Consider the following 27863-nt stretch of genomic DNA (forward strand, 5'->3'; position numbering starts at 1 on the left):
AATGAGCACTTTTGTTCCACTGCAGCTCCTATCGCATAGAAACACTGTAATTTCTTACAATATTAAGTTAGGAAAAAGAAGAAGAAAGGAAGACAAAAGGAACACCAAAGATGTCTAAGTCAGTACCAATTAGAGAAAAAAGAAGTGCAGTTTTTAAAGAGCACTGCAAAATTTTATTTAACTAGGTGGCTTTGAAACCTAAAAACAAATTGGGTACTAACTTCCTGGATCATCTTCAGTAATGTTTGTCATGGATTACAGCTTTCAACTGACAATTGTACTCTAGAAAAAAATGGATATTTATGCTACTATCTGCAATCATAATTGACCTCTCACTCATTTCTAATGCAAGTCTGCAGCATGGATTTCTTCTGTTAAAGCTGAGCTCTCTTTGTGAAGAAGCTGGTATTTGTTTTCAATTCTTGTGTCCTTATTTCTCCTCCATTGCAAACCAGAGTTTTCCACTTAATTTGTAAAAGGGCATAAAACAAAAGTTAAATGGTTTGTGCATAATAAGTCCTGATGAATTTTAAAACAAAGTAAGTGTTTCAAAAAGGAAAATAACAGTTTCTGAGTACATTTAAAAGCATGTCCAAAAATGTTAATGCATAGATACTTTAAAACATAAGGCTCTAGGGAAAAATTGCATTAAATTTTTTTTTAACAATCTACTCATCTCCACCCCCATACAGATTGTTTTTGACATCTGCTAATCAGCTGAGTTTTGGCTTCCTTACCCTTCAGACCCCCAACAGCTATTTGTGGTTTCCAAAAACCGAATTAGAAACAACTCAGAAACAATACAATGATACTGACAGTCCATAAATAGCCACAGGCTAACATAGTTTAAATTTTGATTGTTAATTATGTTATAGGATTTTCAGGACTTACTTAAAATGTCAGCACTAGGATATTATTAGGCTGAACATAATGGCAAGGTAAGTATCCGGTTCTGAATGAACTAAATCAGAACTCAAGTTCCTGAAAAAAGTTGAAAAACTTTCTCCATGACAAAGCTTTCCAAACTTTGGCCTAATCAGATTTCTGCTCAGCACAGGACTCTGTCCTGCAGCTGTTACAGGTGATTAGTCCCCAAACTCAGATTAGCAGCAGTGCTGGCAGCAGTATGAGCTGCCTGCAGAACTTAACCTTTCCTCATACAAACAAAAGCCCCACACTGCTCTAATGACTTTACACTTTAACTCAGCTGGAAATAACACGGATTAGCATACTGGACAATAGGCAACCAAATCAAAAGCTTGATTTAACCAATACAAGCCAAAATCAAACTCCAGCCATTCTGCCAAATTCAATACGATCAGGCATAGTTTTCCTCTGAATTCAGTCAACAAGAAAGAGCCAAATCCCAAAATCAGGGCAGAGAAGGAAACCCAGGGGAAAATCAGTTGGTGTTAAAACGATTCTAGCCCTTGTTACAAAAGAAAACATCCTCACTAAAGTATCAATTCCAGTAATTTTTAAGTGTGTAGAAACAGTAATTTTGTCCAGACATAAATCTTCGAGTGTTAAATCCGTGACACTGGTTTATTTACAGTCCTGTAAGAAATCACTCCCACTAACAACTGCTAAGATGTCCAGCTCTCTCCCTTCTTCCCCCTTCTCCCAGCTGCCACTGTGACTCTTCCCCTCACACCCTCACTGACCAACAGGCACCAGCAAACCCCTCCTCTGGTCACAGCATGTCTGTGCCTTCCACTATCATCATTCTTCCAGGTTCTTTGTAACATAGCCCTCATCTTTTTCTGTAACCTACAGCTTGTTTGTTTTTTATGGTGGTTATTCCACTGGATGCAGCTCCCTTCCAAGGATGCAGAAAAGAATAAAATTTGTAACAACTTTCAGGAAGATTGCATCTGAAGACAAGATTTCTTCCAGTCCAATAATACTTCACTTTGCCTCCTCTTTGCATGCATATACAAGTAAGCTAGAAAAGAGACAGAGAATACAATAAAACTATGTTTTCTGAAGAATGCAAAGTTCAATTATAAAATAAGCATAACCTGTTTGTTATGCAAGTAGGGGATGGAATGTTCTTGCCATTGAGATCATTGTATCCCAGTATGTTGAGCAATAAAGTTGCAACTTCAACACAGCCAAGTAAGCCAAGTGGTTTGGTATCAGAAGAGAAAAAAAAACAATTAATGCTATAAATTAACAAAACAACAAGAAGAATGTCACATCAGATGTCACCTATTCTGCCCACAGGAGCAAGAACAGTATCTTTAGCCTAATCTGTGACCTGCCTCTGCAGTGTACCACTCATCCTCACAGCAAAGGAGGCTTGCAAGGAATATTTTAGCACACATTTGTAATGCAATTTGGAAAGGCATATGAAGGAGACTACAAATCCATACAAATTGTCTTTAAGTGTTAGATCTACTTATCAGTCACTACCACCCCTTGCCCACGGACAGGCAGAAAAGACATCATATCACCCACATGGGCAGCATCAACAGAATTAATCGTTACCTCTTTTTATCAGTGGGAAGAGAAAGGACTTTACAGCGAAGTTTATGCAACATGTTTTTAGAAATCTGCAGTGAGTCACTTTCTACAAGCATTCATTTCTTTTCACGGATTTTAAGGCAAGTCTAAATCATAAGTATCAAACATGTAAATTATAGAATGGTTTGGGTTGGAAGGGACCTTAGAGATCCCAGCCCCACTGCTGCAGGCAGGGAGTAAATCTACACCTTGTGAGATAAATGCCACCTACAACGTCCAAAATTAGATAAAATGAGGAGGTATCGATTCAGATGGTAATACATATTTGTGGTAAAACTTGGAAGGAAGAGTCCTTCAGTTTTGCTTTGCTGAGATACTGCAGGTTTCAAAGGGAAGGCAGTACAAAAAGGGAATGTACTACATGCCCCTCTTTAAATTTTCCAACCAGCTAATCCATGATCTCATAGATTGGAAAGATTTCCCGTGGCAAACTAAAAGACAATACTGAGTCAGATGATTAATCTGCTTCCAGAGTGTACTCCAGTTTTTCAGCAATTTATTACTTGAGCTTAGCCAAATGTGAAGAAACAGCTGAAGCAAAGCCAACAACAGGACATGTATGCTGTTTACAAGAATGATTTCAATAATATTTCACTGTATGTAGGTTGAAGAAAAATTATGTACTTACACTATTAGTTAGAAGGAAGCCTATTAAAATGCATATATTTTCTATAATTTCTACCTTCTGAAAAACCTAAATCTAGAGTGTACCTTAATGGTGCAGGAAATAATTAAAATAGACTTGGCATTTCCCCCGTCTCCCCCCCCAGAAGAACTACTTCATTAAACATATTCCACCTTTGAATTATGCAGACATTAATTTTGAGGCTGTCTTCTCCAGCTCAGACCATGGCAGCTGACTTTGCAGTGGAAACATTAGGTACCAGTTCTCAAAAGACTGGCAAAAAAATCTGAGTTTATTCAATCTACGTGGCCTCTTTGGAGCATCAATTAACAGGATAAAATTGTACATGAAGTCCTTCCAAACTTGTTTGCAACTGAGGTAGCTAGATACTTTTATAATACACTTTAAAAGCAGCATCTCAAAGTATTTGCAGAGTTGTCCCTGTATTTAGGTACTCTGCAGGACATCAGGAAAGAAAATGTAAGCCTTCTGAGGACAGCAAATTCCAGCGGTGGTCTTTGGCAAAAACTAAAGATAACCCACATGATGGAAAACATGGCAAAGGATAGCAGTGAAAAGGCAGCATCACCCACACACAGAGAAGCTCTTCTTCTAGCATAAAGATACAGATTGTGCCAGCAAGCCTGAATTGAGCTCAACTGGTAGGAATACTTTCCGTGACAGAGATATCAGTAAGTGTGTCACGTTCTGCACTTCTGAAATGAGTTGGTACAAGTATTTACATTCCTTGGAGATTGCTATGAAACTTCAGGGCCATTATTAGAGCCTTATTAAACATGCACATGGACAGAAGGGAATTCTCTACCCCCAGCATGCAGCAAACTCCATGATAGAACACAGTAGCTACTAAGAAAGCCATGCCACCAAAAGAGAGAAAGTTAAAAGTAGTATTTAATAAAAAATAAGCAAACAAAACCCCTACAATCCTGCAGATGAATTCAGACAGGGAGATCTCTACACCGAATTTGACCCAGTACACTAGCAAGCAATTAAGAACACTATAGATGCTACACTTCCAGAAACATTTTTCCACCAATAAAGGCCCATGGTTTTCTGACTCCAGTAACTGCAAAACTGTCAGATGTGGCACATGTCAGTCAGCACACATTTGGCAACTTCCCCTTCTTCTTCCCACATCATCCCTGAGATCTCATGCAAGTAATTGAGAAACTTGAACTATTTCCTTCAAGCTCTCCTGGAGTCACACTACCACCAGCTTTCAAATGACCTCTCTGCTTCACCTCTCGAGTCTGTACGTTTAGCCTGAAACTCTAGGAGTGCAGAAAAACATCCCTCTGTGGCAGGCATCTCCGACATCTTCAAAATCCTGCCCTCCCTTTTGAGTTCATTTCATGCATCTTTGAGTCTGGGGCACAGAAGTCAGACAGACAAGTAATTTGATAGATACAGTGTGTCTGAGTTGACAGCAACAGAGAGAAAAAGGAGAACGGGGAAGAGAAAGACAGCCATCCAACTTCTCGCAAGAGGAACACAAGCAGTTCACTGTGGCACAGAAACAGGGGAATGCAGCTCAACATTGTTGCCAGGCTTCAATGCAAGATCTGGAAAGTACCAAGTATTCTCCCTGTGGCAATTTCTGTGGCATACTGTCAGTGGTCATTTGCAGGCCAGAAGACTCTCTGTACAAGAGAACAATGGGAAAATAAAACAGCAGGTTTAGTTTCCTTTGACAACGCCACACCAAGCCCCTTTGTTTAAAAGATTAGTGTCGACAGTATTTCACAGACTAAATATCTTTCCTCTGTTCACTTTTCTAATGCAAAACATTGTACCCTACCTGAAACACAGCAGCAGCCCTCCGGGCTTGCCTTTTGGGGACAATGACAACACATATGGGCGACAGCTTATCCTAAAGTCTTCGTACATGCTGGACTAGTCTGCTAGACCCTGTTTTGACCAGATTAGAGCTTTCCACTGTGAGAAGCAAGTGGATTTAAAGCCCAAAATAATGTTATCCTATTTAATCTTGTTATTTTGTGTGGCTAGGGGGAAAAAAAAGACAGATTTTTTTAACTAGAGATAAAACTGTAGATGCTGTTGCTTTACCTGAAGTTCTAGAAATCAAAACTGGTTGTCAGCTGAATGTCTAATCTTCTTAACTGTGTTTTGCTATAAAAGGATATATAACAGGATAAAAGTATGCTTTTTTATCTGGAAAGTTTTGATTATGAGGAAAGAGAAATTACATCTAATCTATATAAACATACCATTTCTGAACAGGTAGAACAACTTTTCAGTTCATTCCGTATTCTAACGCATGCTCCTAAGAACAATTAGCAATGCAAGGAGATGCCCTAGTTGGGTACAATCAGGTACATCTCACATTAAGTAATCTGAACAGACAGATTAGTTTTTCCATGTCCTCACAAGGTATATATGTGTAGGAGGCAATGGGAAGGAGAGAACTCTAACCCACACATCCACCTAATGCCCTACTCTGGACTGCACTGGGAACCATATTAACAGTAATGTAAAGCATCATCTTTTGAGAACAGACCACTCCTAAACCATTCTAATTAAAAAATAATAATACAAATATTTGTTCATCTACTAATATGGACTACAGATGGTTATTTTTGTGAACAGTATATTCCCTCCTCTAATATAAATTGCTATTATAGTCCAGTATTTATAAAATCTTATTACTGTATTTCCCAACACGCACTGAGGAATAACTTGTCCTTTTACAGTTTTACCACTAGAAACTTAAAGACAGGCAACATAATTTCCTAAAATTAGAAGCAGAATTTAAAAGGATAAATAATAGCAATCATCACTCAGAGCCTCACAGCTGGGTGCACTGCATTCATTAACAAAATGGGAGAGAAGAAAACACAAAATTCTCAGAAAGTTCCTTGTGGCTAATTAGTCAGGAATCACTGCAGCAAAATTATAAGCATGTGCCCTTGACCTGCCTGTAGCTGTTGACCTATAGCCAGCAGCTTACTACTTTTTCCCAAGCAGATGGCAGATGAGCTTCTACTTGGAAATCAACCAGTTAAAAATTATCTTCCCCAATAGTGCTTAAGTGGAAGATGGAAGGAATTTTTGCCACATCAATAAATTAGAGGTCTATCAGTGTAAATGCTTTACAGTTCAGAATTACTGTGCTGGCTCTGTCGGATACAGAGATCAATAGAAAATGTTTTAACCACTTATAATTCCTCACATTACACTGGGATCAGCCCATACCATTAAAATAAACCCCAAAAGCCAGCACTGTGAACAGAAACCAGGGGATTAAAGATGACCTTCCATAGAATATTAATGCAAGTATAGTAATTAGAAAAAAGTGACTCCATGGGATCTGCCTTGAGTTAAGAAGCTGAAGATACAGCTAACACAAACTTGTAAATAAAGGACCTAGTAGAGTAATTAAGGTATCAGGGTAGAATAGCTGAGTGTGTTTTACCATCTTATGTTCTCAGTGATGTGCTCAGGATATGCCTGTATCACACCCTTAACAATAAGAGAAGGAAAATAGACTGTGGAACATGGGAGAAAATGTACAGTGGCTCTCATCTTCATGTCACAGCTATGCCTCAATGTCCAAGTCATCCTACAAGAGCCGGCAAGGAATGAATTCAAATTCCTCACGTGATGGAAGGTAAAAAGACTCCAGCTTTCGTTAAGCACTGTTAGACAAAAAGAACCAACTTAGATGTAAGATTTGCTTCTCCTAAATGTATTTTAATCCACGTGAAAATAAACATATCAGTTCATACTAAATGTTTTCCTAGAAACTTTATAGTGCTTAGTTCAATATCTTCTCACTGCTTTTAAAAAGACTGGATCTCTTAATTTGATTCTTCAACCATGCGATATACATAAAAGCAGAAAGAGTTACCTGCAGTCAGGAGAGATTCAAAAGACAAGAAAACTGACTTAAAACACCTTCTAAAGGTTACTGATGTTAGCCTTTGATAATGTATTACAAACCAATTTATTTTTCTTGTTTGTTGTGTACTTCCTAGAGAAAAGTTGATTCACACTAGCAAGAAACTAGAAGATACATCAGCCAGTAGCTGATCTGCAGTCAAATGTAGTGTTTATGTTACACTAGAGACAGCACTATGTAAACACTTAAAAAACTACTTAGGTCAGCATACGTTTCATCACTTTCCTAATTTCCATATTCAATATTAAAATGAAAACTGATACTCGAATTTACTTGAAGCATTAACTTTTTACTGATATTCTTCTATAATCTGCATTTTAATGAAATATGTAATCATATTGTATATATTTTTAAAAACAAATTGAAAACAGTATTAAACTTCAGAAATACATAAGCAAATAAAACACTTTTTCATTTTAGAAATTAAAGATTTAATAAACAGATTACATCAACAGCAAGTAATCCATAGTCACCAATTTGAAATAGTTTATGTTTTGTCTTATTTCATAATTGTATCCTCTGAGAAACAAGAATTGGAAAATCGCAGCCTCTAATCAATGGCATTTCTTTGTAAGATAAAAATCACTCCCAAATATTCTGCATTTACATTTCTTAGAGGCTTATCAGCTTTATTAATTGTTTTCTGTAGACTCAAACTAAGGGACATAATACAAAAAGAACAAAACATTCCTCCCGCACCTGCAGAAGGGGTCATTGATGTCTAAAGCAGATTTATCACTTTAGCAAACTCTGGTTACTTGCTCTCAGATAATGGCTTCACTTCCAGCTCTGGTCTGACTTTTCTTTGGAACTTTGTACCTCATGAATATTTTAGTTTCAGAAATTAATGCAGCATAACATTAGACTTCATTACAGGTTGTCACAAAGACAAATCACAACCTAAATATTTAAAGGAAAAATTATTTCAAATTCGGAAAGCTATTTCAAGTCTTCTTTTAACACCTGTCTTGTTCAGTGCTGTCTCCCACAGTATATGTACAATTTTTTCGCTATTGACAGTTAATCTAGTGCTTGTGAGAAGTACTTGAATTAACTAGTGACAGCCTTGCTCAGATGGAAGAGGTAAAACAGCATACAGGATGCCCATACCAGACTGGAATTTTTCCCATGTTGTCCATCTTCATCTTCAATTAGGGTTAAGTCTTCCTTTCATTTAATTCAGACAGATACATATAAAAAATAGTAACTTTTTTTTTTATTATTTTACAATTTTCCCATCATATTTTCCCACTCTCCAGCAAAAAATCTTTACTGACATTAATGCAGGAAAAACAAACTGCTTTTGCCAAGGACTCAAACACAGCCAGATATACCACATTTGACAGTGTTAGATGTTCTGGTAATAAAGAGGAAAATGACTGCTTTAAGTATGTTTAGGAGAAGGAAGAAAAATCCCTTTATTTGCTATCCTTAAATAAAAAAATGATTTGGGGTTTATTTCAGGAAACAGAGAAACATATGCAATCTGAAAAATTATTTGGTTTCAAATGCAACTCCTCTAAGTGAAGACAATTTGCATTCTTTTTAACTGGGTTCCCTAGCATGAGATCATATTCTTATTTTTACCACAATGGGTGCACAGCATTGTCACACATTTCACCCAGCTGTGATGCCAATCCCAGCACACTGTGCAAGTGTGGTCCTGCCGCCCTGTGAGAGCAAACAAGTTGTACTCCAAGGCTTGCCCCATCCTCCACAGCATTTGGCAATGCTACAAATGCACACTGCCTATTTTTGAAAGAAATTCAGGCTTCCATGGAGGAGGAGACACAGATAAACTATTCGATAGCTTTCACGGTGGGTGAAAAAAGTTTACAAATAGGGTTTGATCAACTAATGCAATATTGTATCTCCCCAAGGCTACAGAGAGCCCTCAGTAAAAGGGGGAGAGCCAGCAGACGTCTGGTCTGCCCTTGGCTGGGAACAAGCCCCAGGCCAAGGTCCAAGCAGAGCCTGGCTCATGACTGTTCCTCTCCTTCAAGGGCTTTCTGGGACTGATTTCCTTCTGGCGTCAGTCAGTACTTCTTGAACTATGAGTTTTCACCTGAGAGATTAGATGGGCGAAGGCTGTGCAGAGCAAATCCTTTTCCAAAAGCCATCTCCTAATAGCACTCTGCTGAAGGACTAGTGTGAACAAATCCTGCAGAAAGTCTGGCTGATAAGGCTCTTGTAGCCCTGTGATTACTGAGCATCTGAGCTTCAACCTTCATGATAAGGTGGAGCCTATCAGCAAAGACAAACCTTTAAGGCCAATATGACCATTCAGATTAAGGACAAAAGTTCTCTTACGCTTTCTTAGCTCTGAATATGGGTGGACCTCACATAAGTCAGACTTTTGTATCCAAGTGCACAGACATAAGGTAGGGCAAGTATAGCCATTTGAACTAAATTAATTTAATATTGTAAAGGCACCGTTTAACAGTAGAATCTGTATTTACAATTCAAGCAGGCACATTTTTAAAAGCAGTCCTGAACACAGATTAGTGGTCTGTAAGTATGTAAAGATTGTTGCAGTGATAAGATTTGCCCAAAACAGCATCCAGGGAACAGTAAACTTCCCCAACACAGCACAGAGCAGTGATTTCCATGGGCACTGAGCCTAGCACCATACTGAACTTGAAAATCACTAGATTTACAAGAGATGGAAAAGGACTGAAAGTGATTGGAAAACATTTCTCCCAAATGCACTGAAGAGCTAGTTCAGAAAACAGTATCACAGCACATCAATTTTGTAAGTTAGACATGGCAAGCAGGAGATCCCTTTTTCAAAATACCCTTCAGTTTAGCAGAAGACAATTGAGATTAAAGCCTAGTAGAGTAAAGCTTTGTAACGAAAATACTTAGTTACCTAAAAGACATAAATATAATAAACAATCCCATGGAAAGATACATAGATCAGACTGTCATATTCCCAAAATTTAACATGACCGTTTAGGAAACACACCAGAATTCAGGCTTTTTCCATGGCAGAGAAGTCTGACCCCCAGAGCTACAGCTTCTCTGGGCCAGTGACCCAACTCCTCACCCTCAATGGTCCTATTTTTAACAGTGTCCAAATGTTGATTCTTCACCAAAAGCAAGCATTTCATATTTGCAAAGCCAAAAGCTGAAGAAGGAAAAACCATCTCATTGATCAGACATCCCCAGTTACACTCAAGCCAACAAGCTGTAGTGGTGAGTGCCACTGAGGCAAAGGGGTCACACACACTGAAGCAAATCCACACCTCCCCTTTTTTCCCCTCTTAGCTGGAAACAGGGCAGCTTCATAAGCTCACTGTGGAGAAAAAAAAAAAAAGGAAACCAAACAAAAGTCCCCAAAGTCCACAAAAGAATAACCCCAAACCCAAATATTTAACCGAAAAACGCTTTTTGAGCAGTCATTCACAAACTGGGATAGTTCCTGCTTCCCTATTCATTAAAAAAGAAAAAATCCTAGAAAAATATAATTAATTTCTTTTTACTGTATTCCAATGTAGTTCAGTGCCCTACTAGCTCCCCTTGCATGAAAAAGACAGGCTTTTGAACTGGATGTCAAATTTACTGGTTTTATATTTACTGCATTTCAAATTCACATTAAATATGCTTATTGGATTTATTTGACTTCAGGAAAGTCTGTCTTCTGAAGTGAATGAGGTACAATTCCTATGAAAATTATAGGGAATGATGAAGTAATTAAAAAATCTTATGACACATGAATAAACCAATTTTATTTCAAGCTTCATTATGCAGCCTTAGTTTTAATATATTCTAACTTCCCAGAGTTTAAAAAGGAAAGTTTAATAGCTTTTCTAATTTTTCCAGATTTCCAACTTTCTATTTGGTTGCTGCTTCATCCACAGAAAATAAACAACATCAAGGAGAGTGCATTAGCATGGTCCCATTAGCATGGATCTGTACCAGATGATAAAAAAATCCATTTTGTTTCATGGACAACTGCCTACAGCAGAGTAAAGGCAAGTCCCAAGAATTCCCCAAGCATTGCCTCAAAAAGAGTCTCTGCAAGAGACTATGCTGTCATGGTGCAAGTTCTGGAGGCTTCTGCTCTTCAACCTGCTCAGTATCTGGTGACACACTGGAACAGGTTGCCCAGAGAAGCTGCAAATTCCCCTAATTATTAGAAATGTTCAAGATCAGATTGGATGGAGCTCTGAGAAACCTGATCTAGTGGAAAGTGTACCCTGCCTCCACCATCAGTAAAATCTACCCCACTCTACCCCTGCAGCCCTCAGTCAGGGTCTCCTCAGCTGTTCTGTAGGGTTAAAGACTACACAGTCAGGAGTGGCAAAGGCTGGAGGACAATCAGTTGTGATGCTGAGACCTGTACATGAAGCCTGATTAACACCAGTGCTATGAGAGACTACAGCACACTCAGCAGAAACGCCTGCTATTTTGGCAGCTCACATCTGATTCCTGAAAGAGTTGCAGCCTGGCAAACAGGACAGGTCAGTGGTGTGGTGGAAAAAGGGTCTTCCCAATAGTGCTGAGTCCTCCAGAGCTCAGCCTGACCTTCTTTTGAGAAATCAAAATGGTGCTAAAAATTTGCAGAGAAAATACTATCTAAAAAGTGGCAGCATGGACCAGGCCCTCAGAAGTGCCTCTCGACTGCCCACGGACAAGTCCCTGAAATACAGGCAGCTGTGGCTGCTACCAGCTCCATGGAAGAGATTGCCCCATATCTCAAGTCAGTATATGCAGGGGTACCTTCCCTCTGGGAGCTGCATTTGGGAGCCATGGTCCCAGGGCATGGAGTGAGTGCCTCCCACCAGCAGGTACTGCAGAGAGCTGGCAGCATTGCCATACTGAGAGCTCAAGGGCTTCAGCAGGTAGGAGTGGGTCCCTATTTGTTCTGAGAACGAGCTGGGAATCCACTGTGGAGATGGAAAGTTTGGAATCAGGCTCCCAGATGGCACAGCAACCAAAACATGCACAAAACCCAATGCCTGCAGCCAGAAACATGAAATAGGAGAGAAGGCAGTTGGCACTACCTAAACTCAATTCTGCAGCAACCAATACATTTGACCTGCTGACAATACCCTGCCAAATTAAGCTGGATATCCCCAAATCCCACAGAAATACTAAATGCTATGTATTTTCTTCTGCCTTATGCATATCTCCCAAGAATTCATTTCCATATGGACTAAATATAAAGTTAATAAACTATAGTTAGGTCAAGGCCCTACTTCATCTTCACTCCTCCTGTCCTTCCTTCTCCCCCATTCCTTGTCCTCCTCCTTAATACAAACTACAAAAACCATCTTCTCCTTTAGCTGTTCCATGCTGCATCCTCAACAGGTTGCAAAGGTAGGAAGGGTAATGTTCAGAATATAGAGTGTAAGAAAAGAAAGTTAGTTTGAAAGTGAATAAATAAGATACTGAGTGTAACTGTAAGCTAATGCACACAGTTCTAAGATTATACCCATAATATGCTGTACTAAGAACTTCTTACTGAAGCAAAGGAGTTATTCAGAAATAGAAGCAAGAGTGCCAGTAGCTTTCTCCAGCTTTCCTTGGATTATTTCAAACGGATACAATCTGTTTTCACTTTAAAACCTCTGCTTTGCACAACTGTTCAGAGGGCTTCATCTTCAGCGCAACATTGCTTAAAGTAAAATGGATACGAACCTGCATATCATTCATATCTAATGCCTTGCCAACCCACACCTTCTTTTTACTATCTAATTATCATGTACAAGCCTGTCAAAAATGTCAAAAGCTTTTTTTTTTTAAGCTGCTACTTTTATCATCTGAAAGATGTCATCACTTTTAACAATGCTCATTTCTTTCCCAAGGTTTGTGCCTACAAAAGGTCAGAAGAATCCCCTGGACTTCAGTGCACTCTGCACCAGTCACCTTGGGGGACTGATCTTATTTGACTGCTCCATGTTTTCCACTCCCACAGCTGTGGAAGTGGGAATTCTACTCATACGGATTGTACCACACGATAACTGACATTTAGTATGCAGCTCTCAACCACAGCTCGCTGAAGGACAGGTAACAGGGACTCACGAGAGCAACAACATGTCAGTTTTTCCCAGCTGTAACTGGAAAAAAGAGGAAAGATTTCACAACTGTGCAAGTTGCTGACTTGTCAGTGGAGTCACAGAATTGCTGTTTGCAGCACAAAATGACTTCCAATTTTTACACAGGTATAACTATGCTGCAGAACAAAAGGTACTACAATAAACTGCAGGTAAACCCAGATCATTTACACTAGTTTTTTAAGACAAATGAAGTTTCTACTAAAAAAACCCCTTACTACTACACTTACAGTAAAGATAAAGCTTCCACAGTGCACAGTCTCTGCAGCAAATGAACCCAGACAGCCTGGTAAACTGAGCGATGGCTGCATAACACCAATTGTTTTAAAATCACTTTATATATTTTAGCCATTACTAAATCTAGTAAACTTAGTTAATACAAACCAGTGTAGTGCCAGAAGTGCCCTATGCCACAGCTGGGTGAACACCCAAACAGAAAGAACCTGTCACAATCAAGATGTTTGAAATAGCTTTTTTCCTCCCTGATGTATTCGTCCTACTTCTAATCCACTCCCATAAGACACTTATTTTAAGGAACTCAGACTGGAAAAAAATTAGGAATAGCCAGGAAAAGGTGGCCTGTATCCATTTAATTATTGGAGGAAGTACATGAGCAGTGTTCAATAGCATCTAGGAAAGGTGAAGGTGCTTGCTGTTTGGGACACAGACTGCGACAGACTTTGCAATTGTTTGCTTGCTGAGCATGGGACTGGCAGTCATCATGCAGAAACAGAATTACAAAGATCCAAAAACTTGGGTTTTTTCCCCCTACAAATATCTTTCCTCACCTCTTCTGGTACTTGTCAGTGGTCCATTGGGCATCATCTAAGAAAACCGGGCTGAAATACCTCCCCCTTGAATCTCTTGTTCCACTTCTTAAATGGATTAACCAGTTTATAATGCCATATATTAAAACACTGACAAAATATATGTGGCTTTCCACACCACTGACTTTAGCAACTGTTCCAAATTAAAAGCAAACCACAAAAGAGACAGTCTTAGCAATTCTGTAATTTTAAGGTCCTTACTAAAAATCAGCTGTTTCACTTGTGTTAAAATATCTGCATGATGGAAAAATGTCAAAAGCATAAACTTTATTATCCTTCTCCTTGCCCCCAGAGAGGCTTTAGCCAGGCAACAGCTTCTTCAAAGCTTCACATCACACATGCCTAGAGACTTAAACCAAGAAAAGCAACTGCCAAATTCAGGAGGCAGTAAAAGGCTTAGATTTAGAGGGCTCCCTGAGGCTAAACATTTTTTTAAAGTAAAAACAAAAAAAAAAAAAAAAACAAAAACCAACAAAAAAAATAGAAAGGAGAAGAAGCCCTGAAGTTACTCCCTCCTGGAACAATATGCACACAAATCTCTCATAACCTTCTGAGTCACAACTACCAAGGTTAATAACCCAGCATCGACCAAATGGCTTCTGGGCTTCAGAAAATCCTACAGAGCCTTGCAGGAATCACTGGAGCCGCTTTAGGCTTATTTCATCTTTTTGGAAGCAAAGAAGAGTAACAGGAAGCAAAACTGCTCTCTTTCAAGTTTTTAATCCAGGCCTTACTACATGGGACCACTGAAGATTACTACTAACTCCTGCAAGAGTATTTGTGTTTAAATTTCTCAGTGCACAGAGATCTTTCAGATCTTCCTCTTCCCCTTGCAATGAGTCTGCTGTAATCAAAAGAATTGCTTCACCTGCACTCAGCCAGATTTGATTCTGAGAACAGAGCAGCAGCATCACACTAATGATGTTTGTTACTGATTCATTCTGGTTTTAGGGTATGCCTTTTCCTAAAAGGTTGAGAAATAGTCTGATTAACATGGCCCTGAAACTAGTATGTTCCCAACTAAGATAACGTAAGAAAGAAGATATCAGTGTTCTTTTCATAGAAATTTCACTTCTCTCTCAAAAGTATAAAAGAAAATGATAAGAAATACACAGTTTCAAAATTCCAAAATGCAAGAAAAAAGGTATGTGATATTCAATTACTAATTAAAATTTCTGTGTAAAAAATTATTGAGTACACCTGTGTGCCTGGGGCAATGATTTTTTTTTTTTAATAAAATGTGATGTCATATTCTGCAAAGCACATAAGAAGAATGACAAAAAAGACTGAGATTCAAAGCTTCCAAGGAGGGAGAAAAAGAAACAACAAAACACACATAGATACATGGAAAGCAACTATGAAAGCTAAACATTCACCAAATAAAGGCAGGAATCTCAATGGTAAAAGATTTATGTTAGTCCACTCTGCTTAGAATGGGTAACTGGATTGAAAATGAAATTTATGATGCATAGGTCATTTTCCATATCTATGAACCTTTAATTCAATTTTCAATCATATTTATAGCAGTCAAAAAGTACTTTGCCTCTTATTACAGTCTTCTAGCAGCTGCCTGTCTCTCCCTTCCACATTATTTTAAAAGTTTGCCACCACCACTACGCCTGGCACAATACAGAAAAAAAGGGATCACTTCTACCTGCTACAATACATAACAGATGGGCAACACTTCTAACTGGAATTAATTTATTGATGCTGTGCAACACATGGTGCCACAAGCAGCTGCAATGACAAAAGCAAGGGTCCACTTCCACAAGGCACAATGGCCAATCTTGAAGCCCCCAGTCTGCCTGCAGCACCCACTACTCCTACAATTTATCTTCTGCTGCCTCTGGAAGCTGATTTAATTCTCCAACTTGGCAGAGAACTAACTCAGCAAAAGGAAAAGCTAAGTACCACACACAGACGCTACATACTTGTTATTTTTTTTTCTGTTAGGTTAGCATGTTAAACTAACTCTGACAATTTAGTCTGTCAAGTGGGTAAAAACCAGACGGCCAGTGAGGGAAGGGGAAGCAAGTCCTTCCTCCCAAGCAGCCACTCAGTGCAGGATGGCTTGTCAGCCCAAGCTGTACATCAGCTGATTAGCCTGAGCTGAAAATGGGAATGGACAGTGGGGCAGGGGCATCAGGTTTGCTCCCGAGACCTGAATCCACTTAACCTCAGTCTCCTGAATTTTACACTACTATCTTCCAGCTCCCACAGCTCTCAGGTTTATTAACCTTTACTCGTAAGCTACCCTATACACTCTCTTATCACATAACATCTGAAGGACGGAGCCTGTCATCTTTAACTTCCCTCAGTGTCCCCATTTATGTTACTTTGTATTCTTCCATTTAATCGAAACAGTTGAAACACTATCACATAGTGCTACTCATCTTCAAAGTTAGTAGCAAGATTTTATTACAACGTACGCATCAGAAACAAGGTAAATTTTATTTGAAAAGGGAAGATAAAAGGAGAAAAGGTTCTTTCAATTCAGCTTTGCCCTCTGGGAAGGTGGGGAGTGGTAGGTTGTCTTGGTATAGACTCCCTCTATTTAAACAAAATTTAGAAATAAGCACACCAATCAGCCAGAGATATGCCTTCACAGAAGAAGCTACGATCTCAGAAAGAGTATCTCACCTAGGAATGACAGTTGCATAATGGAATCTCTCAAATAGCTTACACATGAGACAATGCTGGAATAAACCACACTACTTTGTTCACTGCTGTAAAGTTTCACCTTAATGCCTTACAACTGTGTACTCCATAAAAAATGAGTGAGTAGATACAAATATATTGCTCTTGGGAGACCATACCAACACATATTTTCCAGCTTTCATGAATTTTAGTTATAAAGCATTCACTTAGCAGCAAACATTTTTCAATTCCATAGCTGAACATTTAATCCCACAATTCAGTTTTTTAACTCTTTTCAAAAACCAAAACAAAGCATCCAGGTCATAAAATATCATTCAACTAACTAATGATTTAATTCAACTATAAATTTGTTTCAAAACACTACTGGTATGATAGTCAGAACCAATTTTTTTTTTCAGGCTTGCACGGATAACATGCTTATTCTAAGTCTTTCAAATAACAGATTGTCCAATGCAGCAAAAACAATCTAAGCAAAACCATTATGTATTAATCAGTAATAATGGGGGGAGGGAATCCCATAACCAAAACCCTTACTATTTGTATCCTGTTTATTCACCTATAAAAACAGAGGCGGAAACACCAAGCTATTAAATAAGAAAAAGGACAGGTAAACTGCTACCCCCATATTTCCTCCCCTCCCCCCCTTAAAAGTGACTGGGTTTAGATCTCTCAGTAAAGCAGAACTGTTGTAAACGTAAAGCCTTAATTTTAGTTCCGTCTGATCCATTAAACCTTGCTCAAAAGAAGTTCAGAGTTTGTCATTTTCAGTTCTGAACACGATCAATGCCCATAATGATCTTTTTGATAAAGAAATTGTTAATAAATCTTTGGACCTACAGACATGCTCAAGCCCAACACAAGTCCTGGGGTCTCTTCTTTATGATATCCAGAATCTCTTCTCAAGAAAAAGAGTGGAACAATGAGTAAGCAACTTCTCCATTGGTGTACCGACCATATTACTTCCCAAAACAGAAGGAAAGATGGTTGGATACTAGAGACTGGGAGAAAACATCTCTCAAAGATGATGACAGCACAACTGCCCCAGCTTCACCTGCCACAGCTCATATTTCAGTTTGGACCCAGAGGGTGCTCATGCAGTGATCATCACCCATCACCCCTCTTCGGTTCACAGAGTGGCCAAGCTTTGGAAGTGCACTCCAGGAGCACTCCAGAAGCACTCCAGTGCTGATTTGTGTTCGGTGGACAGCATCAGGTTAGACCTAGTCCACAATAAATGCAGAGACACATGGATACCTAAGTCCTCACCACAAACTATTTTGCGTCACAGATTTCTTCCTCTTGTCCCACAGTTCCAGCTAATGTAGACACAGTGCTAAAACACAGCATCACAGAGCTAGTGCACCTTATATACACCTCTTTTAAAGTATTCAGCTCTTCAGCTGCAAGATCTTGCAGTATATCATTCAAGAAAAGGCTTATCTATATGCCACCAGTAGCTGACCCCAGCCTACATATCTGCCAGACTGCACACCAAGCCCCAAAATTTTAATAATGGATCTTTCCTCACTTCTCAGCAGAGAAAGGCCTCAAGCCTTGCAAAACATATAAATACTTAACTTAAAAATTGTATGTATAAAATATTTGGTCCCAGAGGACCCTTAATTAGTTCATTAAAACTTCTGAACACAGAGGAAATCACTTATTTCCATACTGAAATATGGCTACAACTGGGATTTCTCTGTCTCTTACACACACACACACGCTGTCTAGCATAAAAGGGAGAAAAAGAAAAAACCTACCCTCACACCTCCCTCTGTGTGTGGCATTATACAGGGTTTGCTAAATTACAGTGGTGTGTATTTTTTACTATGAGAACCAAAATTTCTAAGAATCCTTATTTTCTTACACTCAACTGAAATTTGCCATAAGTATTTCCACAGCTTGAAACTGCAGTCCTAGTGAAGTCCACAGCCAAACTCTTATCAGCTGCACAGCATCTCAATTTTGCCTCTTACCCCAAATCACATCAGTAATTGTTTACTGTGTTACACTGAGATGTTTTAAATGTGCTTTATAACTCTGCCTCATATAATGCATGGACATAAACTCCTTAAATTCAATTTTAAAATTTAATACAAAATTCAACTTTTAGGTTCACAGTTAGGAACCTAGAAAGGATGGCCTGATTTTTTAGATCATTTGAGCATAGTGCTGGTTGTCACTGCCCTATAATTTTGGCCTATATTTGGAAGATGTAAAGCAAAAAGGCATCAATGCAGACTTGAATAAAGAGTTGCCTGAGCCTCAGGATATGCTAATACCTGTAAGGTTTTTATCAGTTTGGATAAAGACCTCGTTGCCCCCTGCAGCCCAGCCAGCCTTGCCAGACCACCCATGTAGCCACAGACCTCTCCCACCTCCAAGATCCCATCCTCCACCGCCATCCCAGCACATGCCATTCATCAGACACTGAGCGGCAGGACCATGTCATGTAACACATTATGTCTGACTTACTTACTTCAGGGTCAGAAGGACCCACCTGCCAGATCCTGCAAGCTCTTTAAAGTGGGATCTCCATGTGGAAGATGGAAGGATGCTCCCTAGGCAGCAACAGGTCTGTGTAAAACAGTTTGTGAAACTCTGGACAGGGAAGGGGAAAAGGAAGCAACAAAGTGAAAACTAGTCCTAGTAAACATAAATACAAAACTGACTGTCTGTCAGCATCTTTCTCAGGTTTCAGAGTGATTTTTTTCCCTAAAGAGAAAAGATAAAATAAGAGCTGCTCCTAATGCTGCTGATTTTGGGGTACAAAACCCTTCAACAGCCTAAAGGAAATTCTAGACACGACTGCCCAGTCATGCCCACTTGGGAGTACAGGAGCTGCAGTGGGAAATGGCAAAGGTTGCTTCAGTTTGCTGTGTTTTTCAACACAGGTGTAAGAAATAGGAACATCTAGTTTTCATGAAATACAAGGTTCTTCACAAAGTCTTCATTTTAAAATATTTGCCTTTACTAACTTGAAACAAAGACTATTCCTCTATTTACATACTGAAACGTGCTCATCTATTCTGTACCTTAGGAACTTCACATTTCAAAGCTTAGCTTAGGCTCCTGTTCACACACAGTTCTCAGACAAGCCAGTAACAATGTTTCACATACTGGCCTGCAACGGATTACAGAAGTTATACTTAAAAACAGAAAACATTTCATCTTTCCTGTTTGCAGGAACCTTATGAAAGTTTCCAATCAAATACAGGGCCTATGCTGTTAAGAAATGCAAAATGCTTTTATCACAGTAAGGTGTTTATTTCAGATTTTAAATCCAAAAATGCTATTAGTTTTTACATTTCACAATACCTAAAAACAAGAGATCTAACAAGAGATTGCTAGAGATCTCCAATACTAGTTTTTAAGTGAATATATTATATTTATTCAATAATCAGTCATTTCAAAGCAAGACAAGAATATGATGGACTGTGTCAGATTTTACCCTTTGGAAGTAATGGAGTGTGGACAATCTCACTTAATTACTTTCCAAATAATTAATTTAGGGAAATCATGTTAACATATCATTATCCCCACCACATCTCCTTAAAAAACCTCAGGGAGCTACATCCACATTTTAATTATGTAATGGAAGAACATTTTAAATTGTGTTTCATGGAAGAAGAGCATCATCCATAGCTCCTTCTGCACTCCCTCGAAGCTTTCATAATTCCTTATGGTTGCCCAATTAGTGTCATTTGCAAACAGCAAGCACCCAACAAAAAGGTAGTCATTATACTGTTTCATGCAACCTTCCTACTTATTCTCTCACATCATCCTTAAGATTTTAGTGATCAAAAGACAGGTTCTTCATTACAGCTTTGCAAAATTTCTCTTGACAAAGGAACCGCAGCATCGACCTTAAAATCTTCATCTTAAATTTCTAAGGAAAGGAGAAACAGGAGAAAAGTCAGGATAAAACCTATTAAAATGTATGTCACTGACTGGTGTACTCCCTCACTGTCTCCTCACGTATTCACTTTTTAATAATGTAGTTTTAATATAATTTTAATCCTTATTTGAATTGTTTGCACATGGTTTAAGCTTCAATAAAAGAATTTGAGTTTTGCTATTCTTAATTAGAACTTAAAACACATATTTTATCAGCTCTGTAAAGTCCTATTAAATTTTTTAAAAACTCCTTGAAGATCAGATAAAGCATGCTTTTCTGCTGAGAGCCCAATGCTTTAATTTGCAATTCTGTATGTTGTTTTATTCATGACAAAATACTTGATACTTGTAGTTTCTCTCCATACTACCACCACTGACACATATTCTCTATTGAGGTTTGACTGTCACTGAAGGATTCTCTCATGACTGGTCTGCATTTTCATTTGTTTTTAGAAGCTTAGTTAGAAAAAGAAAAAAAGGAAAATATTAAATTCCAGTAACTATAATTAACGCCATTCATTCATTCAACTAAAACAAGTGTTAATAATTCATGATTTGGAAATAAACAGCTAATTAAAGGGCAACAAATCCAGTTTACTTATATAGTGTCTTACTAGTAATAACAGTTTGAGCTTTAATAGCCTAACAATATATATTGTGCAAGTGTCCATTACAGCAAGTTATTTTTAATTCATAGCATACTTATTTATTCTGCATTCAATTACTGCACATACAGAAAAAAAAAGTAGTTTTGTATGCCACCCCTCCTTTTACTCCAGGATAGAAGAAAAAACATTCTAGAATCAGCTTCTAGTCCATATAGTTCCAAAATGCATAAAACTGACACTTAATGTAGAGTCCAATTCAGCATTACGTTTAAGAGTTCAAGTCTAAGAGCCAGAACAAATCTCACTGAAACATAAATTAATAAAATGCTGTCCAAGCAATGCTGGGTAATAAAATCTTCCACTGTCCCATAAAGCCGACAGAAGTTTCAAGTAGGGTATCTTCTCCACACTTGAATTCAAAATGTGCTGCTGTTCTGGAGAGAACAGGTCTAGAGATGAAACGTGAGAAAGCCTGGTTTGTCTGCCTGACTCTGTTGTTATGGACTTCTGAGAAAAACAACATGAGTAATGCTATTAACATTTTTGCAACATCTTTTTGAACATGCTTGCAACACCTTTTCATACACACAGTGCATGAATCTGCCCAGTGAGAACCAAATTAAATCCAATTTTGCTCTGCATTATTCCTAGGAAGTGATCACTGTAAAACAAACTACAGTCTCTTCCAGCCCTTGACAGATTTGAACTAGTGACCCGAAAGCTACAGGCTCAATTTACCATTGTTCCTTCCCCAACCCATTCTACACTGTGGGATTCTGGTCCAGCTGTAGGAAGAGGGTAAGTCGCTGCATTTCGGAAGGTGAGGGAGAGGAAGCGTGAGAGTCAAGTGGGAAAGAAGAGACAGCTGCCAGAATAACACTGTCCATACAGGTTTCCTGTTTGTGGCGTTCACTTCCTCACCGACAGGGCACCGCTCCACTTGTGGACACAGGAGTTGGAGAGAAGAGGTACATATGTTCGATCTATTTTGGGGAATGGTGGATAAGGACAGAAGTAGAAGATTCAAACTGGAAATAAACTGACAAAAACTGAGTCACACAGTTTACTTTTCTTGACTTAAAAGGAAGAGTGACTGACAGTTACCAAAACTATTACCTGTCAAAATTCCTAATAATATGACTAAGTGATTTTGGCAGGAGGAAGCAAAGGAATCATTACTTTTCAAGAGGTTTTTTTTATTATTCTACTTTTTTTATAATAAAGGGTAATATAATTTGTATCATGTTAAAATTTTCTCAAACTCTAAATTTTTCTATTAACAATTACACTTTGGGTAATCTGTTAAACAGAACTGTAGTTAATATTATGGAATCCCTTGCCAAATAAATCAATTGCATTAAGAAATAATTTGTTTCACGCTTTTTTTTTACCGCTTTACCCAGACACTCTAAACTTGAAGTTTCTGTCAAACAGGGCATCTGTGGATGCAGAAATGGCTGTTTGACAGCTACGGTTTTCCCTCTGGCCATATGAAGGATATCAAAAATATGCTGCAAGTTCCAAATGAATCACAGATAAATTCTCACTTCCATCTCTAAGTCTACAGAGGCATTTTGCAGGAATCCCAGATCTCACCCTTTACATTTCACATACCTAATAATCCTGCCCACAGTAATTACTGTGGTGAAGGCTGTGCAGATAGAGAATAAACAGCTGGGGAATTGTGGTCAGAGGACCCACGAACCTCTGCCCACTCCCCACCTGCCTTCCCAGCCTGTCTGTAATCACTAGTGATCACTCCTGCAGCTCAGTAAATCAGCTGGAGGCAAGATGAGCACTGTCTATAATCCCAGTATGTCTTGTTCTGTAGAGTTTCATGTCCAGCATGGTTCTCTCCATCAGTTTTTGATGCTAAAAACCTCAACCCTATCTTGCCTTATCACCTATACCTTCAGCTTAAATAACACGTGACTAACACTCTGACTAACTGTAGATAAACATAATGGCTTTCTACCTAAAAGTTACTTCAATTCCAGGCACAGTTAATATTATCTAAGCTTTACTTTTCAACATGCAAAATAAACCCACAGTGTTCTTCATTACCAAGAAAGTGAGATGTAAGTTGAGAACTGTCCTTGGGCATTAAGACGAGTTATTTTAATGTCTTTCTTAAAAACAAACAAACAAACAGGACAGGCACAGACACCAGCAAAACATTCTCTGCTCCTGAAGACTGCCTCCTGAAAACGAGGAGAAAGATAGCAAACAAATCAACAAATCAATAAACTCCTCCAAAGTAAGTATGCACTTTCCACTGAGTTTACAACTAAGGAAACTAAGGCATCAAGAATGAAATAACTTCCCTAAAATCACATAGGAAGTTTGTATTTCTTGCTTTGATGTTATCTCAGACTGACATTTGTGTTCATTAACGCAATGTTTCTCAAGTGCCAACTGTACCTTTACTGCTCTGTAAGAGTTTGAAGAAACTAGGTGTCTTTGAACTAGCTGTGCTAAATATCTGCCCTAGATTTTAGACATGCAGCTCTAAACTAACACATATTCCTCACCTCCTTCCTTCTCCATCTACCGTATTTTTTACGCATCACAAGCCGTAGAAATACATCACTAAACAATCATGCAAACTAGACCTGCATATGAGTGAAGACCCAAATTCTTCTCCTGAACCCAGGGCCCTTTCTAGAAAGAAAGGGAGTCTTGGGGCCAGTTTCTCTCACATTACTTCTTTCCTCCCTGACCAGGTCCTTCACGAGCCAAGATCCTGTTCTCTCGTTCCCATCACAACCTCCTGCCCACCACTGCTCCCTTCTTCACCATCCCCTCTCTGGCTCCCACCCATTCCAAACAAGGAGAATGGATTGAGAAGTGGGAGAAGCTGCAGCCACCTTTGGCCCAGGCTAGACCTCAGTTGCCACCCTACAAGTGATCTGCAGTTATTTTTACAGGAGCACAGCCTTTGTATCCTGATCTTTTGAAACAATATGTACAGGCAGTATCTTTATCATTTCTTCTGTCTAAGAGCATCAGAAAATCCCATCATGTCTTTCCTTGTAAAGCTAAAAATAAGCCTGTTCAGAACAGAAAACCTTACAGCATACAACAATGATCACTTTAAGTGCTTACCAGCCATTTCTGTACTTCACTTTACCATATGCTAAAATCATATTGTCTTTCGTATCTCTACCACTTGCTTGCTTGATTTGGTTCTTCTTTATGCCTGCCCCACTCCCAACTTCATATCATCTTTCATACTACCCATTATACTTGCAAGAGCTTTCCACTTCCCTGTAAAGAAATTTTCCTTAACTCTTTTCAACCTCAGAACTCGCATCCTCTATCTGTATTTTCTTCCTCATGGGTCATGTGTGAAATACCTGATCAAGGCTGTACTCAAAGGCCTGATTATCTTTAATTCCTCCTTTCATTTAATATAGTCTCACTGAAGGTTAACTCATAAAAAGAAAGGCTTCTGAATTCAACCACTTTCTTTCATAAACACAGAATAATACAAGTTTACAGCAGCCCTTGAGCTCACTATCTACAATGAGATGACGGCTAAGCAAGTAATTTGATCAGAAACACATTCTAGAATATACTACTTCAGGATTAACTAAGATTTTAAAACCTATGTACAGCATAAATACATATGGCTTATTTCCAGAAAGTATAATAGGTGCTCAGATTTACTAAATCAACACGAGGGACAGTGCTCAGGAATAAGTTACTCTGCTTTTCCAAACTATTCAGAAAGTACTGCTACTCCTGCTCTCACATGCACGCTACTATCAGGATCACTGTAAAAGCAAAGCCCAGGGATTTTTGGTAGGAAGACAGCTTGCTTATAAATGGCTTAGAGTATAAACTTTGAAATACATTGCTGTATGTTTTCTTTTAAAAAATACTTAAAATGAAATATTTATTAGGTTTAAGCAAAACAGGCATCTGCTATTAGCGTACAACCCCCGTACACAGTCATAGTTTTCTCTCCTGAAGAGCTCTGAAAATACGGCGTCACTGCACAATGCACAGCTCACACACACAACTCATGACACCCTGAAAAACTGCTCCCACAATCTCAAGGTCCACAGCTATTAGAGTTTTCTGCAAAGCTGTCCCTTTCTTGCACCACACCACAAGGAAAATCATGTAAAATTTATCATCTTCATATCTTGCAAGAGAAGAGGCAGCTATGTCTGATGCAGTTGCTGTCATGAAGCAATTTAATATGAACCTGACTCCAGCTGTTCAGATAGCAGTAGAAAGCCAGACCACTACTAAAATGTGAAGGAATAAGAGATCCGCAAATCAATTTTCAATGAAATATGAGACTATGAATGCTTGCAATTTTGCTGCTAGAAAGCAGTAACTCAAATCAAAACAAAGTATTTTGAGATTACAGTTCACCATGAAGAACTCTGTTACATTTAGGATACCTGACTTATTTCCCCCCAAATACAGTAAACACCATTTAGCTGAATAATCCCAAATACTACGCAGGCCAATCTCCAATGCCTCCTGTGAGGATACTTACAGCTCCTCATCTCCTCCTTGCTTTTTTACAACCCGTCACTGCAGCCCAGCAGCTCCCCTGTCACGCTGCCACCCAGGTGACGCCACCACCCCAATAACCCCTACCTTAAAAAAACAGCAGAAGGAAAAACCAGTAAGTGCAGGCCAACTCTCATAACTCCGCACAGGCATCTCACACCTCAACAGGGGCCGGGGGGGCTCTGGGAGCGGGGGCGGGCAGGGGGCTGAAGGACACCTGCCTCCGCCGGGTCGTCCCACTGCGCCCCTCGGGGTCACGGAGAGCTCCGTCCTACACTTATATATAAATGCACGACCTATACATGTGGGCGTATGTGTATATATATGTGTATCTGTGTGTATGTCGGCAGCGGAGACACGCAGCGCTGGGTGACCGCTTGGGCTACACCAGACCTGCCTCCGAGGCAGATGCACACACACACATCCATAGCATAACACGTACGCACACAAATCTCTGCATATACCCGCGAAGGAGGTGCAGAAGTTCCCCGCAGGGGCGCCCCGAGGGCTGGCAGGTTTCCCGCCGTGTAATGGGGGAGGCTGAGGGGGATGAAGTTTCCTCCCTCCTCCTCCTCCTCTGCCCGAGTTACGCCGCGGAGCCGGGCGGCCCTGGGCAGCGCAGACGCCGCCGGCAGCCCGGGTCAGGCCCGCTCCCGGCGCTGCCTTCCCGGCGCCGGCCTCCGCCTCCGCCCCGCCGGGGCGCCGGGACCCCGCTGCTCGCCGGGGGCGGCCCCCGCCCTTACCGTTGCAGAACTGGAGCAGCGAGGAGGTGTCGTAGAGGCTGCTGTAGCTGGAGAACCCGTCCTCCATCCTGCCGCTGCGCTCCCGGCGTCCCCTCGGCTGTCCCGGCGGCCGCCCGCTGCCTGCTCGCCCACACGCTGCGGAGCGGAGGCGGCTGGGGCCGCGGCGGCCTCGCTGCCTGCCTCACTCAGTTGCCATGGCAACCCATTCACTCCGCCGCGGCTGGGGCGGTGGCCGCTCCGCTCCGCTCCGCCGCCGAGGCGCGGGGGGAGACCCGCGGGGCGGGCCGGGGCGGGCCGGGGCGGGGCTGCACCGTCACGGCGTGGCTGCGGGAGGCGGGGAGGACCCCGGGGCGCGGGGAGCGAGCGAGCCGACGCGGCTTTCGGCGGGCGCGGGGTCGGCGCGGCCATCTCTGCACAGCGTCCCCGCCGAGCCCGGCCCGCCGCGGAGGGGGGCGAGCCGCGGGCACCGTGCTCTGCCCCTGCGGGACACGGCGGCACCGGGTGTCCCGATCGGGGCGACGTAGAGCCGAGACGCCGCCCGGCCCTGCGGCGGGAGGTGCTTGCCGGTGGCCCGGGGCTTAACCCCAAGTACGGTCACGGGCGGAGGTGCCCGGAGCGGCTCTGGATGCAGGGCAGGAGTTTGGCGGTGGCGGCTGTGCCGCCGGTCAGCAGCGCCCGGCACAGCACAGCATCCCTCCCTGCCGCAGCAGCACTCGCCTCCTCCCGCTTCTCCCACTGAAGCAACAGCCTGCCTGTTATTGCGCCTTATGCCCTCCGTCGATTTCAGTGGCGATTCTGCTGGCTAGAGGATGGAGCTGTCAAGATAACATTGCAATTGATACTCTCTTACAAAAATGAACTATACATACCGTAATTCATTATGTCATTTTATATAATTTTAACTGTTTAGTTTGAAGAATGATACGCTCTTCCAACACAGGATACTAAAATAGCTTTAACTCTTTAAAATATATTTATCTAGGTATGTTCATAATATCCATTCATGGGGACACGAGGGCAGTGGTACAAAACTAGTGGCTGATAATATTAAAAAATAATTTGATGCGTTTTGGGCTTCAATTTCTGTCCTAAGGGATGTTGAAGTGTCTGGCGACTGAAAGGCGTTTTTATTTAAAGCTCCTCAAGGGACATGAGAAAAATAGCGCATTGCGTTATCTATAACACCTTTCACCTTGAAAAACGCCAGAGCATTAACACATCATGTCTTCAGGCCTCAGTCCTTTCAGGAGCTTTTTGCAGGACAATTCCATCATGTGGATCCATTTACAGGCATGGGTTTGGTACATGTGAGTCTTTTCACCAACCACTAAACCATGGCAGCGCTAACACAAAAGTATGCTATAAAATTAGGCAGAGATATCAGTTCCATATTAAAGTGGAGTGAAAAGTGCTCCCTCCTGAATTGCCAGTGCCAATATCGGTAGAGTTG

General features: G+C 40.4%; 1 protein-coding gene across 11 annotated transcripts in view; it reads right to left on the reverse strand.

The window, feature by feature from the left end:
* EML1 (echinoderm microtubule associated protein like 1) overlaps positions 1–27863 on the reverse strand; it is a 125104-nt gene that overhangs the window by 55730 nt on the left and 41511 nt on the right. For 5 of the 11 annotated variants that reach the window (XM_017807576.1, XM_017807585.1, XM_017807574.1 and 2 more), the window contains exon 1: positions 26414–26569. The exons of 2 other annotated variants lie outside the window; for them this stretch is intronic. In XM_017807576.1, the coding sequence (XP_017663065.1) occupies positions 26414–26480 (67 nt within the window). In that variant the 5' untranslated portion in view covers positions 26481–26569. Of the gene's footprint in view, positions 1–26413; positions 26570–27863 lie in introns of those variants that run through there. 4 more of the 11 variants (XM_017807579.1, XM_017807578.1, XM_017807582.1 and 1 more) reach the window with 1 other exon arrangement.

The sequence above is a fragment of the Lepidothrix coronata genome, unplaced genomic scaffold, assembly GCF_001604755.1.
Source record: "Lepidothrix coronata isolate B3197 unplaced genomic scaffold, Lepidothrix_coronata-1.0 Scaffold19, whole genome shotgun sequence".
In the NCBI taxonomy this organism is placed as follows: Eukaryota; Metazoa; Chordata; class Aves; order Passeriformes; family Pipridae; genus Lepidothrix; species Lepidothrix coronata.